General features: G+C 46.9%; 1 protein-coding gene across 1 annotated transcript in view; it reads right to left on the reverse strand.

Annotated features, from left to right (window-relative positions):
• Positions 1-19: 19 nt before the first annotated feature.
• The window catches only part of pidd1 (p53-induced death domain protein 1), a 17,025-nt gene continuing 1,366 nt past the window's right edge, over positions 20-15,678 (reverse strand). The window contains exons 2-15 of the mRNA XM_056598217.1: positions 14,064-14,477; positions 13,420-13,572; positions 13,284-13,335; positions 12,967-13,168; positions 12,500-12,649; positions 11,368-11,541; positions 11,129-11,276; positions 7,916-8,051; positions 7,078-7,228; positions 6,435-6,558; positions 6,128-6,243; positions 4,169-4,276; positions 2,929-3,128; positions 20-843 (exon numbers count right to left, since the gene is read on the reverse strand). Of these exons, the coding sequence (XP_056454192.1) occupies positions 606-843; positions 2,929-3,128; positions 4,169-4,276; positions 6,128-6,243; positions 6,435-6,558; positions 7,078-7,228; positions 7,916-8,051; positions 11,129-11,276; positions 11,368-11,541; positions 12,500-12,649; positions 12,967-13,168; positions 13,284-13,335; positions 13,420-13,572; positions 14,064-14,477 (2,366 nt within the window). The 3' untranslated portion in view covers positions 20-605. The remainder of the gene's footprint in view (positions 844-2,928; positions 3,129-4,168; positions 4,277-6,127; positions 6,244-6,434; positions 6,559-7,077; positions 7,229-7,915; positions 8,052-11,128; positions 11,277-11,367; positions 11,542-12,499; positions 12,650-12,966; positions 13,169-13,283; positions 13,336-13,419; positions 13,573-14,063; positions 14,478-15,678) is intronic.

Here is a 15,678-nt window from a genome sequence, read left to right on the forward strand (position 1 = left end):
CAATAGAATTATAAATAGAAAAATATTGTATTCATCAATGAATGTAGGCTGCTCATGAAACATACGGAATTACAAAATATTTACATTTCATTAAAAACATTCAGAGTAAGCATATCCAAGAGGATTTCACTGCTAAAATGGTTTATATTAGAACCAAGGCACAGTTGTAGTTATTCAATAAATTACAAACGTTCGATTAGATACTCACTTACACCACTTCCATCCATACTACAAGACAAACTCAGTTTACACGGTTTTCTTTCCTTCCATTCAGTAACATGGAAAGAAGGATGCTGGACAAACATGTTTGTAGGGCGGGCCGGCATAAATATGAACATAAATAAATAAAAGAATGAGACCACAAGGCCAGAGCGTGTCCTCTGGGCTGTAGCGAGACATTTGAGTGGTGACCTCAGCTGGTAGCTTGCTGCACATTATCGGCACCGGCAGCCGCTCGCAGCCCGGGTCAATGTTGTGCGAAAGAAGGAGATGTTTGCATTTGGACGACAGCGGCGAGATGGACAGGGACACGTGGTCGGTCCGGGGAAAGGTCAGCGATCTGTGACCGCCCTGACGTGACCCTCGTCAAACTCTCTGTGGGGCTCTTATTGTGGCGGAGGGGGAGGGGAGACCTCTTCCTCCAGGCCCACGCGCCTAAGGGACGCGCTGTACTTGGTCTTCCCCAGGCTCACAATGTCTTGGATCTCGTCGGCCAGGTCCTGCCTTTCACTCTTCACCATGGCCTCCACCAGCCGGGGCACCGCCCCACGACCCACAGGACCCTCCCCCCGGCCCCGCGCCCCCAGGAACAGCATCTCCAGCACCAGGGCCCCCAGATCGTCCCTGGTGGAGAGACACAGAGAGATACACACACAGAGAGAGCGAGAAAGACAGAGACAGAGACAGAGACAGAGACAGAGACAGAGACACAGACAGAGACACAGACACAGACACAGACACAGACACAGACACAGAGAGAGAGAGAGAGAGAGAGAGAGAGAGAGAGAGAGAGAGAGACAGCGAGAGAGACACAGAGAAGGAGAGACACAGAGAAGGAGAGACACAGAGAGAGACAAAAATGGGGAGAGAAGAAAGAGACTTTAATGAGACAAGACCAAACCAAACCCCAGGACCTTGGTACAGAATGACAAACGCAATACACCCTTTACCTATCGCCCTCATCCTAGAACAAACAACGGTGTGGCTCAGATCACTAATTAGCCGTCTGCTCCTTAAATGTACCAGGGCATGGAGCAGTAGACTAAACTAGTGAGGATGACTCCCAATGAGTCAGTGTATTTACGCTGCCAGCTCGGAGAACAGGGTCCACAGTCAGTGGGAGTTATCCTCACTAGCCGAGTCCATTACCCGTCCCCTCGTTCATTTAAGGATCCATGATCAGTGTAATAAGTAGCCTGTGTTGGTCCTCCCACGAGGCCTCCTTACTATAGCTATCTTTGTTGTATCTGGGGAATGGGTAGCAATTGTGACCTATAATTGAAAATGCTTGGCACTTGTTTCTATGAAAAGCCTTACTTTTCTGCTTAGGGGAGGAGTAACACCTCTCAAAATGGGTCTCCTCCCCGTCTCCGCCTCTAGGTATGCACAGCGAGAGCAGAGCGGGTGGGTGGGCTCTAGAATATGACCGACTGCGGGGGAGGGCCCTCTCAGCACATGTGAGAGCGTGTGTTTGTGTGTTACAGTGTGCATGTCAGAGAGAGAGAGAGAGAGAGAGAGAGAGAGAGAGAGAGAGAGAGAGAGAGAGAGAGAGAGCGAGAGAGAGAGAGAGAGAGAGAAGAGAGAGAGAGAGAGAGAGAGAGAGAGAGAGAGAGAGAGAGAGAGAGAGAATGTCTGCGAGTGTGTGTGCATGTGTTATCTCCTGCATTGTCCCAGATGGCTTGGGAGGAGGATTGACTGATGAGAGTAAAACTGACAATCAAACTCCCTGCTATCCGCTTATCTTCCACTAGAGTCACCTCTGCTATGCTAATCAAACATGTGCAAACTGATCTCTCTCACACATACACACACAGCCCCCCTTTTGAGGATTTCATAGACATTTACTGAGTCAGGCCCACATGCACGCAAACACGCATCCAGAAATAGCCCAAGAAATAGGGAAAGAATTGCTTTTCAGGTACGTTTGCTCGCTCCCATCTAAACTGAATCTAAACTTGAATTTTGGGAAGATTACGTTACATAGCAATTTCTTAGCAGGCACTTCGGTCCAAAGTAAATAAACTAATTACAGTAAGTGCATTCAGCAATAAGGACATAGCCAAAACAGTGCAGGAATCTTTAGAGCAGATTACAATTCATAAAACAAGTAAAGCAAATGGTTTTATATTGTGACTTGTGTATTGTGGGACCGCATTAAACAATACTTCTGAGTACTACCCCCCGAAAAATAAAATAATGGACATAATTAATGTGCGTGTGTTCTATTTGACAGTGTAAACATGAACATAAAAGGCTGCAAATACTCACAATTTTGTGAGAAAGATTGGCCTGTGCTTCAACGCCACAATGCCAGAGGAGGGCCAGAGCATGTATCCCATTCAAATATATCCCTCACTTCTGCAGACATTTTGGTGTTTCTGGATATTTTACGTTTCAACCAATTTCAAAAAATTATACTTTCAGGAGAAACCCGCTGCAGCACTCCAAAGTACCCCCAATTGCGATCCCCTGCTTTAGTGGATATGGGGAGTGCGCTAGCAGAAAGGGTGAGGGTTCGATCCCCGATGTCCGCGGAACACCAGTACGCATCACGGTGCAAAGAGGCCTCACCCCTACCTGTTCTTTAAACTGCGTCTTAAAAAGCAAATCGATTCTAAATCCCTAAGAACTAGCAGACAGTCAGTTAGTGTTAGGGCGGACCGTTTGTGCTGGATGAGGACCGGATGAAGACCGGGCCGGCAGACAGACCTGTGCTTGTAGGCGAGGCGCTCCAGCTCCTGGAAGCTCAGGTCCAGGTTGATGCCGATGGAGCGCCAGTCCTGCCCGATCTGCAGGGAGATGGCCAGCAGGTTGGCCTCCGTCAGGTAGCCGCTCTCCGGGTCGCCCAGGTCGAGAGGGGGGTGCTGGCGCTCCTCGGCGCCGTTGGCCTGCTCCTTCCAGCTCAGAGCCTCAGGAGGGGAATAAACATCAATAAATGATATGAAGGAGCGCTGACCGCAGCAGCAGCATGGAGGAGGTTATTTGTAGAGCGAGTGGGGTTATTTTAACGTATTTTAATATATCGTTGTATAATGTTCTCTGCAGAGCTATGGGCACCTCCCAATGTAATCACAAATTACACAGCTGACCTTAATGTTGAATGTAAAAAATGAAATACATAAATATGTACCATTTGAAAACATATTCCGATATTTAGATTATACATAGAGCCAATTGATAGCACAACAAACCCAAAAGGAGGCACACCCTATTTCCTTTATTATCACACAATTATCATCCTTTACCAGAAAAACGATATTTAGATAGATCCTGACTTAATGGCATAAAATGCAACATTGACACTGAGCGTTTAAAATGGGCACTGCAGTCATCCCCGGTACGAGCCGAAAGCAACGTTCGACTTTTAGACACGTGCAATTCTATTTCGACAAAGACAAGCGACGATAAGTCCTACACAGTACGTTTTCAGCTTATGTATGTTTTTGCAAGATGTTATTGTTGGGAAAAAATTATAAACCAGCTCATCTGTCTTGAACTCCTTCTGGGCTCTAAAATGTCTCCATCTTTTAAAGGTTTCCCGTGTTCTGGGGGTAGAATCCGATACAATCTCAGTGGATCCAGTGTGTTTGCTTGCTTTCAAGGCTGCAGCCCCCTCTGTTGGTATGCCAATTTCTATCATATCTGTCAACCCGGGATATTCTGATAATATTGTATCGTAACACACAGGCCAAAACACAAAGAAACATTCTGACCCAGAACAGACATTTTAAAGGAGAACATACTGGCTGTGGCATCGTTGTCAGAGAAGCCTGTATTTATCCGTAATCTCTGATGACAAGTCAGACCGTACAGTACATTTGTAACAGACCGATACGATATTATTAAAACTATATGGCCTGGAAGGCCCTTTGAGACTTTAACTGTGATGCAGAGCTTTACAAATAAAGTTGGATTGAATTGAACGACTATGATAAGTGTGTGAACTCACAGGGAGCTTCAGAGGCAGGGTCGCCAGCCACTGACTGTCGTGACCTTTCCTCCTCTGAACCAGCTCCTCCGGGAGGTCCTCGGGAACCTCTCCTCTGTAGAAGGACACCTGGAGCAGAGAGGAGCAGAGGGGAGCAGAGAGGAGCCTGGCTTAACGCTGTCCCAGAGGAGCAGAGGAACCAGGCTCTGTCCCAGAGGAGCAGAGGAACCAGGCTCTGTCCCAGTGGTCCAGAGGAACCAGGCTCTGTCCCAGAGGAGCAGAGGAACCAGGCTCTGTCCCAGTGGTACAGAGGAACCAGGCTCTGTCCCAGAGGAGCAGAGGAACCAGGCTCTGTCCCAGTGGAGCAGAGGAACCAGGCTCTGTCCCAGAGGAGCAGAGGAACCAGGCTCTGTCCCAGAGGAGCAGAGGAACCAGGCTCTGTCCCAGAGGAGCAGAGAGGAACCAGGCTCTGTCCCAGAGGAGCAGAGGAACCAGGCTCTGTCCCATAGGAGCAGAGGAACCAGGCTCTGTCCCAGAGGAACCAGGCTCTGTCCCAGAGGAGCAGAGGAACCAGGCTCTGTCCCAGAGGAACCAGGCTCTGTCCCAGAGGAACCAGGCTCTGTCCCAGAGGAGCAGAGGAACCAGGCTCTATCCCAGTGGAGCAGAGGAACCAGGCTCTGTCCCAGTGGTACAGAGTCATAGTAAAAATTGAACGATAAAAAAACATCACACTCACAATAAAACATTGTTTCTATGGCCGCCTATTAAAATATAGACAAAAGGATGATTTTTTTTTAATACTTTTTACACTACGGTACTTTTATACTTAGACTACGGTACTTTTATGCTCAGAGTACTCAGTTCATCAATATGTACCGTATTTTCCGCACTATAAAGGTGCACTTAAAAGCCTCTAATTTTCTCAAAAAACGACAGTGCGCCTTATAATACGGAGCGCCTTATATGGCGACCACACGAACACCTAGAAGGCGAATACACGACGTTCACCAAGACGGGGAGACAGCGCCGGGCGACATACGCCACTATCTGCCAATGGATCGTGGATGCCTGGGCTGATATATCAGTCTCAACTGTGGTCCGAGCTTTCACGAAGGCAGGAATAATCACTGAACTGCCAGGTAACAGCAGTGACAATGACTCGGATAATGACGAGAGGGAGCCGGGCATGTTGGATGCCGTAGGCTCGCCCAACTGTTCAATTCGGGGACTGAAGAAGAAGAATTCGAGGGATTCGTGGACGGGGAATGAACTGAAAAAGTGAGCTTTACGTGTTTCAAGCATGTTGAGTTATGCACTAACGTTTGAATTAGCGGTATCAGAATGTGTTTCTTTTACGTGTTTACAACTGAACAAGTCTGGGAGATATTGTGAATATGCTCATTAATGTTTGAACAACGTTGAGTTTTTTTGAATGCACTAACAAATTGAAGAATTTCGAGAGTTACTATATTGTGGATGCACTAACGTTTGATTTAGTGACTGGTATCAGACTGTTTCTTCTACTACGTGTTTACTGAATCAGGGGACAGTTCCCATCCACGTTTGGGAGAAGAGTGAACAAGGCTCGGAGATATTGTTAATATGCACATTAACGTTTGAACATCGTTACCATGGGAGTGAACGGAGTTGTCAGAACGCTTAATAAAGTTTGACTTTATCTGTTTATTATGACATTCTCTTTAGCACAGCACGGTCTAGTGGATGCATAACACAACTCCAGTCAAACGTTTGACTGCAGTATCTTCTATTCTATGCGCCTTATAATCCGGTGCGCCCTATATATGAAAACAGTTCTAAAATAGGCCATTCATTCATTGAAGGTGTGCCTTATAATCCGGTGCGCCTTATAGTGCGGAAAATACGGTACTATACTGTAGAACTACGAGCTGCCAGTCGACTCTTCAGAAGAAGCCATCGGCGGCCTACAATGTAATGGATCCATTTCCCTCCTGCTCTTACTTGTCCCCTGACCGGCCGCTCGTGGCCCTGGACTGGACTCACAAACACCTCCTTCAGGTTCTTCAGACTGGAGTAGAACACGAAGGACAGCCTCCCGGCCACACAGTCGGGTCTGTCTGCAACACAACACACCAGCATGACATCACAAGCCTCCGCCACTGAGAACAGCACCTTATCTCAAACTGACTTCCTGTGGCGTACAGGCTGTCACTGCATAACGGCGATCACATGTTGTGAGGCGATCCCGGCATGTTGACAAGGGATTACAAAGAAAGCAGAAAAAGCAAGGAAGGCGAGGACTTCAAACCTGCGCTGACGTCCAGGCCCCGCTCGAAGCCTGCGAAGAACTGCTCTCCTTCCAGCATGTCGCACAGGTCAGAGGGCTGCGGGCCGTCGTAAAGACCCGACAGAGACTGCACTCGGCCGTCCACCTGGTTCACACCAAATGCATGTACATTAAGGGGATTTTGCAGACGCTGTCATCCAAAGTGAATTTACAACCATTCATTCACACATTGATGGCGGAGTCACGCAGGGCGACAGCCAGCACAGCAGGAGCAGTCGGGGAGAGGCGTCTTGCTCAGGGACACCTCAACACTCCAGCAAACTTCTAGTTACCAGTCAACCGCTCTACCTCCTGAGCTTCTGCCGCCCAACTGCCTAACTGATCCTAGTGTTTATGTTACTCAGACTCATCTGTTTAACATAATACAGCTCAAAAAGGTACATGATAATACATACCTGTGTATTAAAGGTATGGCTTCTAGAAGACCATGTTTTTGTGCCACCTTAGCCAATGATACTTTAACGTTGACTCTATGAGACCTGAGAATTACCGTCATAATCAAAACACCATTACTATACACCATTACTATGACAATTACAGCACAATATCGTAATCCAAGTAGGACATGACTCATCTACTTTCCTGAAGAGAGAAGCACGGTCACCTTGTTGGTGGGGAGACACTGGAGCAGAACCTGGGTGGGATCCGTGGTTTTTTGGAGCACCAGGAACTGCACTCTGAACTGCTTGAGCCGCTGGTACACTCTGCGCACCACACCGCTCACACAGCGCAGGGTGGTGTACCACAGCCAGTACCTGCAACCACAGGCACTCACTGAGACAGCAGACTCACTAGGCCCCTGCCTGGACCCAGCTTCCCCTCTGTTACATATAATCCATAACAATATTGTAATAACAACCTATACATAATATCCTATAATAATATTAGAGGTGGGGCAATATATCGTCGCCCTTTTTCGTGCGATACGAGAATCGATACACTTGCGCTAATTATCTAAATAATATTTTTCTAATTATTTTTATGCTTTATTCCTGAAGAGTTAGACAGGAATAGGAATCGCCCTAGCCCAGGCCTTAACCTTTTCACTGTCATTTTATATTCATCGCTAGACATATATCGGGATGTATCATTATAGGATTGTCTAACAATATATTGATGACTACAGAATCACTGTGGCGCGATATTATCGGTATCCTTTGATTCCCACCCCTAACATACTAACATATAATATCTGTAACCTAGGTAAAATATATACCTAGGTTATATATTATATTATTAACCTAGAATATGTGATAATAATATATACATGTCAATCTCTTCTCGTTCAGTCTGCTCTTCCTATCCCTCTCAACTGTTTTTTTCCATAAAGTCCCAAAATGCCATAAATAAATCGATATGATCTATAAACATTGAGTTACTTAAGAAACAAAGTATTATGGACCAAATAACACAGTCATGACTAGTAAAAGACATCACCGTACCAGGAGAAGTGTGTGATGTAGAAGATGGCGTACAGGTGAGTGATGCTGAGGGACACGTTGGCCGTGACGTCCGTCCAGCTCTGGGTGTCCGGGTCTCTGTGGAGGAGGTGGAGGCAGGACAGGTCCACCGTGAGGCCTGCACAACCACAACACCGGCAGAGGCTTGTTAACCGCAGCCGGTATCACACCAATACCATGTAGATGTCAAATGTATAGGATTAGAAATATGTGCCTACTATTGAAATGGTTAAACCATCACTCCATAAAGATAATATTTGACATATTGTATTTCCACCGAGTTTAAATCATTAAGGAAAACCCTCTAAGCTTATGAAGCAACTGAATGCCCCCTACTGCACCACTAGGGGGAGCCATAAACATGCATTGAGAAAGCTATGATGAGGATTTCTGACGGAAGAATCTTGCGTAAACTCTCCCTCCTAGTTTGGCAACATAAACATCAATTAGATGACATTGCTAGCAGTGATAGTGAGAGGAGTTTTATAGGGCTAGGATTAGGCATGTGACATAAAAGATCTATGGATGTAGCTAGATGTAGCATTACTGATTCTTAATAAATGTCTCTGTGCCTGATCGTTTCGAATGTTCTGCCTTTACACATTACCTTATTATTAGTCTTATCTATGCAGAATTGCCCTCTGTTCTTATACATGCCCAAATCTGTGTCAACAATTTCTCTAAACTCTGAAATCCAAATAAATAGTGCCTAATTCCTATTTGTATTCGGTCACTGAAATCAGTTTCTATAACAAAACAAAAAGCTTCTATTGAAAAAAAATACCTTTTGAAAAATGTTTTAACATGGAGAACGACCAGCAGCTTACTGATCCAGAAACTACCACTTCAACTCCACAAAAGCCACTCAGAGGACCATCAGCTCACTTATCTGTCCTATTCTGCCAGGTGAGCTCCCTGACCATGTGAAGCTGTGATGACGTTGGGGAGCTGAGCTCATGTCCTCTCTCCTCTAGACCTGCTCTGCTATGAAGCCTGATCTCCTGAACCACCTCCAGAGGGACCTCCTAAAGACTACATAGCAATTATCTACTACTCACATGACCATGTAATGTGTAATAAAGTGTAAATATAGCAATTATCTACAATTCACATTACCTTGTAATGTGGATAGATTGCCATTATCTACCATTCACATGACCATGTAATGTGTAATAAAGTGTAAAGATAGCAATCATCTACCATTCACATTACCTTGTAATGTGTAATAAAGTCTAGATAAAGCAATTAAAGGGGACATATTATACCACCAGTGTGTGAGTGTGATTAGCCATTACAAGCAGCTTCTGACATCACAGGTAGGCGTGTCCACCAAGATGTATGACGGCTAGATGAGCAACGTTTGCTTCAGTCCAGTGGGTAGGCTGGTAGATTGAATCTATCCAGCAAACGGCCTCCAAACCTGGCCCTTTTAGTTCAGGGACAAACCCTCCGAACCAAAACCTACCGGACACAGTGCAACGTAGCGTTAAGACAGAGCGTGTTTGGAATGCGGCCTGGCCTTAAGGGCGCACTCACACTAGGCAAGTTTGCCTGTTCCGTGCTGCAGGAAGATTCAGCACGATTCCCCCCCTCCCCACGCTGGCCCGTGGTCACACTGCTCCCAAAGGCCGTGGCCTGGGCATGATTGCTCCTTCATACATACGTCATCACGTCGTAATACGATAAATACGTCATCACCAAGCGTGGTGTCCAGCTGCGACTGAATGCTGTCTTCGGCCCAAATTTCAAGCAAACACTCGACTTCACTATTGCACCAACGTAAACCCACTCGTGAACCGCTTGCCGCCATTGTTTAAAATGATTGTTGTGGGGAAGAAGGGCATGGACCTATAAAGAAAGAAGGGTTGCACAAGGACTACGTCATCCAGCTCACGTTGCGTAGCCGCGTGTGTGCGCGTGTCATCTAATTAGCATCTGTACTTTGGCCACGGCACACCTCTCCCAAGTGTGCCGTGGCCAAGGGGCTGTTCCGTGCTGGAATGCGGATGGCGTGGTCACACTAGCCAAACGTTCTAGACTTTAGTATGCAAATGAGCTCGGGCACGGGGCAGCGTCCCTAGTGTGAGTGGCCCCTAAGATCCATGTCGACACTCCGGCAATAAGGGTCATTAATCGTGTGCCTCTAGTGCCTGTGGACATGGGGCTCAGCACAACATTTATTATTCAATCCTTTAACAAGGGCTGCTTTATAATGAATGTTTCTGCTGTATCATGGGGCCATACTTATAGGTGGGGTCCTATGCTAAATCTGTAACGGGTTTCATGGCAGTGTACATTCAGTCAGTGGTGATCCAAGTGTGGTTGATTAGGTTGTAATTCATTATAAATACAGAGGAGAACCTGGTGACCAGTATGAAGTGGAGTGATCTCCCGCAGGGAAATATTCTCAAAATGTAGGAACCCATGCAGTCGCACCTCTGATTGCAATGAAACATTGCCATGGAGACAACAATAGAAACAGCCACAGAGACACGTCCGGACCAAACAGAATCACTGAAGACAGTGTGTGAAGCCACGTCTAACAACACACTTAAACCAACCCTTACCCTATGAAGGACCTTTTGGAACACAACGCAGCATATTTACGACACTGGTGAATCACATTGTCTTCCTGGGCACCACTTCAGAAGCCTTTATGTTTGCTTCAGACATTGCTTCTCCCTCTTACTGAATCAGCCAATGCCAACGGCTACTCCAAATAACAGGGTAGCTCAGAGGCGTAATTCACGGTGTCACTGCTCACAGCACTCCAGACCTGATTAATAGCAGGGCTCGCAGTATGTGTGGATCGGAGGGAAACAGGCCCAGGAGCTCATGAATGAATTTCCTTGGTTCGATCTGTTAACCTCAATCAATCTATTCAACTAGTGTTTTCTTCATGTAGTTTACATTTACATTTAGGACATTAGGCCGACGCTTTGATCCAAAGTGACTTACAATAAGTGCATACATTAAGTGCCATGACGTACAACATACAACAAGTGCGTATGAGGGGTGGGAGGGGGTGGCTATGCAGAGTCTAAGGCCCAAACCCATTTCTACCCCTTACCCCTACCCCTCCCCCTTGTTTCGAAGGGGTAAAGGGAGAAATGGGATTGGGCCTAAGTGAACTCTGAACAAGCCAATGAGCCATTACTCATTTTTGGGGAATCAAATAAGCATCAGGCTAGCTACCTGTGACTCCAGACGGCAGAGGGATCTGGACTTTGACCGGCTGCAGGAAATTCCTACTGGGGGTCTGGGAAAGGCAGAGCAGAGGACTGACCCTGGCCTGGGGGTCACCACAGAGTCCCTGGATCTCAGTCAGCGACACCTGCAACACCTGCAGTGTATAAACCACAACACCTGTTGTACATAACCCCTTGAGTTTATTAAACTTTGGATGTCCTGAGGTTCCTCCGCTGCATCTCTACCTGGAGCGTGACGGTCCGGATCTGCAGAGTGGAATTCGGCGGGAAGTGCAGCTTGATCCCGGGGTCTGCCCTGGACACTAACAGCGCCCCCTGTGGCGTGACGGAGCAGCTGTCCAGCGGCGGCCGAGCCACGGCCAGGAACCAGGAGAAGTGTCCCACCGAGGAGCAGGCCAGCTGGGGGGGCAGGGGGACCAGAGAAGTAGAGCCCTTCCCTTGGGAATGTATTTTTAGCACCAACAACATATCTTTGTGTGGATTTTTTACTACATAAGTATGTTTAATGAAAGTTTAGGTTAAATACACACTGCAAAGTTTCCACAGCTTTGACCAAGGCACATTTCTTTACGACCTGCTTAAGGACCAAGCATGCACTAAATACATACAAAACACAAGAACAACTTTGTTCAAGTCAACATAATGACGCCGTTACAACCATACCGGTTCTCTTTCATAGTGACATAGAAGACGGAATTGTAGAACTTTTCCAGTTGGTAAAGGTCCCGGGAGCGCTAAAGGAGATAGAGCCAGGGTGGTATCAAATACCAGGGTGGGACTAAATACCAGGGGTGGGACTAAATACCAGGGTGGGACTAAATATCCATACGGCGATATAACGTCGCCCATCGTGCAATATGTAAATCGATACACTGGTGCTAAATATAAATTTTATATTTTTTAATTCTATGTATATATATTTCCTAAGAATTTCTTTTGCATTTTGATGCTTTATTCCTGAATAGTTAGACAGCAATTATACCCCAAATAATTATATTTTAATTATAAAATAAGGTCTCCTAAACAGATTTCCCTGCTCCACGAGGTGGGGCTCAGCACATGAATGAAGGAAACTTGAAACTGAAGTTAACTAACCAAAGACGAGTAACTGAAAAACTCATAATGGACCATGCACAAAGACCGAAATCCAGTACTTAACACTTCATATTGCTTTCATCGCTAGACATATATCGTGATGTATCGTTTGTCTAACAATATATTGATTATTGCAGATTGGCTGTATCGCAAAATAATCAGCATTGCGGGCCATGAATCGCATATGGTATGGAGAGGTACCCTAGGCTGTGATCCCCCCCTATCAAGCAGCGATGGTTAGAGGCACCGGTGGAGGGGTTACCCTAACTGGAGCTCCCCCGGGGTGACAGCTGTTACTGGGGCTTCCTCTCCTGACTTCGGTGGCCAGCGTGCTCCAGCGCCCCTCGCCGTACGTCCGCACCGCCACCTCCCGTCTCCTCCTGCGGTGGAACGGCACACACACCTCGACGGGCTGGGAGGGGGGGATTGATGGGGTTTAACAATATTTTATTTGATCATTGAAAATTGCAATGTGGGGATGTGAGGATGTGAAATGGTTTAAATAGCTCTGTGGACCTTTATTTTGGGCTCACTCTGCTAGAGAGACTTGTATATGAATATATTAAATACATTAATTGTCTACAACCAGTGTGCTTTTTTTTTATCAGTCCTAGACGCAACATCACTTAAGGAAATTGCGTTAAAGTAGAGACATTAATGCAGAAAGGTAACTTCCAGCATGGTTTTAACAACATTAGGGTCGATGTGTCACTTTTGTCTCAGATTTACCTTGAGAAACTTCATTCCATGGGGTCTGAGCTCCAGCGGGTGGCTGAGGAGGATATCGTGCTCTTCTAGCCACACCCACTTCCTGTTGGCCTTCTGTTGGAACCATTCTAGTCTTGAGGTGGTTGCCAAGCAACCGGGGGGGAAGAGAAGCTCCGCCCCCCCCGGCAGGAACACGTGACAACCAGCAGGCGAAACACTGAAGCTGAGGACAGTGCACAGAAGAAATAAATTCAGAATAACTTGAATTTATTTGATTTGCAAATAACTAGTTAAATAATTGTACACAAAAATAACATCTTATTAGAGAGAGCTAAGACCTGTGTTGACTGGACCCCAGGTGCAATTCCGGAATGTTCTTTTCTTCTTGGACTGGAAGTAAAAGATGGTGGTGAGTCACATTAACCTTAGAACGCTCTGAATCCAGCGGTTTGCCAGGGGCTCCTCTCTGCTCACCTGGGGCCGGGGGGAGCGGTGGAGGGGTCGGAGGTCGTCCCAGAGGGTTGTTGCGGGAGTCCGTCCTCAACAGGGGGAGCTGGTGCAGACAGGCCGGGAGGAGGCGCAGCTCGTTGCTATGGACGACCAGCTGGGTGAGGGAGCGCAGGGAGCCTGTGGACGGACATCAGAGGACGACACCATTCTTAACCCTGCTCACGCTTCCACCTGGAACTGGTTTTAAAAGTCTTGTATGTACATCGGATCTCTCATTGGTATTGAGACACTCCTTTTCCTTTGTCCCGTGTCCTGTACTTTGCCAGCTGGGATTAAAGAGTCATAGATTTTTATTTTATATCACAGTAGTTATTCATCATAAAGTATTTTTTAAGCCAGTATGCAATATTGCCCCTCACCCCCTTACCCCCTTACCCATGGCCCTCGCCCCCTTACCCCCTTACCCATGGCCCTTGCCCCCTTGCTCCCTTACCCATGGCCCCTTGACCCCTTACCCCCTTACCCCCTTACCCATGGCCCTCGACCCCTTACCCATGGCCCTTGCCCCCTTGCTCCCTTACCCATGGCCCCTGACCCCTTACCCCCTTACCCCCTTACCCATGGCCCTCGACCCCTTACCCCCTTACCCATGGCCCTCGCCCCCTTACCCATGGTCTCTGGCAGCTGCCTCAGCTGGTTGTGGGAGAGCTCCAGGGTGACCAGCGCCCCCAGGGCGCCGATCTCATCGGGCAGGGCAGTGATCAGGTTGTGCGAGACGTCCAGCGTCTGCAGCGCTTGCAGCTGGCCCAGGCTCGGGGGCAGAGCCAGCAGCCGGTTGCCCAGGAGGGAGAGGTAGCGGAGGGAGGCCAGGCCCCCCATGTCGGGGGGGAGGGAGGAAAGACAGTTGTGGCCGAGCAGCAGAGAGGAGAGCAGGGGGAGGCTGAGCAGGCAGGGTGGCAGGACGGACAGCCGGTTGAAGGAGACGTCCAGGTGCTCCAGGAGAGAGAGAGAGGAGAAGGAGGCAGGCAGCGCGGTGAGGAGGCCTGGCAGAGGAACCCCCTCGGAGTCATGGAAACAGTGGCCTTCAGAGGAGCAGGAGAAGAAAATAAAGGCTGGATCTCGTCATCAGATGCCATGTTCAACCATTTCACTATTCACTGTCTTTCCTGCACAGATCTATGTCATCTTTAAAGGAGATATTAATAAACACTCTCTTGGAAATATTAATCATAACAATCATTTCAAATTTTATAAACCTTATTGTATAATCAGTAGTCAATTGAAAAGGAATTTGCATACATTCTCCTTGGACTTAGAGATACCGGCCTTACTCTCTCGAATTGAAAGGCGTTGCATTCCACTGCAGCAACCAAGTCTGCTACTGAGGCCAATCGACTGACTTCTTTGTTTTTAGATTCCTTTAACTGTCTTGCTGCCTTGCATGCCGCCTTGCAGACATGTCCACTTCACCCATATTGTATGGCAAGTTAACTTGGCCTCTCCCGCCATGGCTGACTTTCGCCCTGGCCAGTCAGAAACTCTCCTCGATGGTCACTCCCTCAACTTTGTCACCTTTGTTGTTACTGCGCGCGATGTTAAAGTTTCCCTATAAGAATAATGTACACCCATTGTCTCATTGAATGTACGCTTGATAAATTGCTGCTTGTAACTTCCCATGATCATGGTTAAATCAAATACTTTGCTGTTGGAAGTGTCCTTAAAATAAGTTATTCAAAAGGTTTTTGTCTGCAGGATCCAAATAATAGTGATCAGATTGGTAAATAACGGGGGGGCAATCTGACAATCTGACGTGATTCAGAATTTATGAATATAGACAGACACATACTTACACCTGAAAACAGTGAAAGCAGTGAACACTAAAACAATTCCTTTCTCTGCTTTTAATGCACGTATGACTGAGTGTTGGCGGATGTTTATCTCAGGACTTTGTGCTGTCACCTTTGAGTTTCCCATGACTAGAGGACTCCTTTGTGTTTTGTATTCATATTTTTTATATAAATTACTCCTGAGTGGCCTTGCCATATATCCAATATCTTCCTTGTCTCCTTCTTCTTATTTTCTAACCCATCTGTTGTTCTTTTATTCAGGTGTTAATAACAGAACTAGGATGAAATGCTGATAACAAAGACGGCCGAAAGGAAGCCCCTGCTGCCCCCACCCTGAATAAAACGTCATCACTGCATGACTAATTTTCATTACATGCATTGTTCATATTCAACTCCACATTAAGTCTGAACAGCTGCAACCGTTATAGCTTGTCTG

The sequence above is a fragment of the Gadus chalcogrammus genome, chromosome 9, assembly GCF_026213295.1.
Source record: "Gadus chalcogrammus isolate NIFS_2021 chromosome 9, NIFS_Gcha_1.0, whole genome shotgun sequence".
In the NCBI taxonomy this organism is placed as follows: domain Eukaryota; kingdom Metazoa; phylum Chordata; class Actinopteri; order Gadiformes; family Gadidae; genus Gadus; species Gadus chalcogrammus.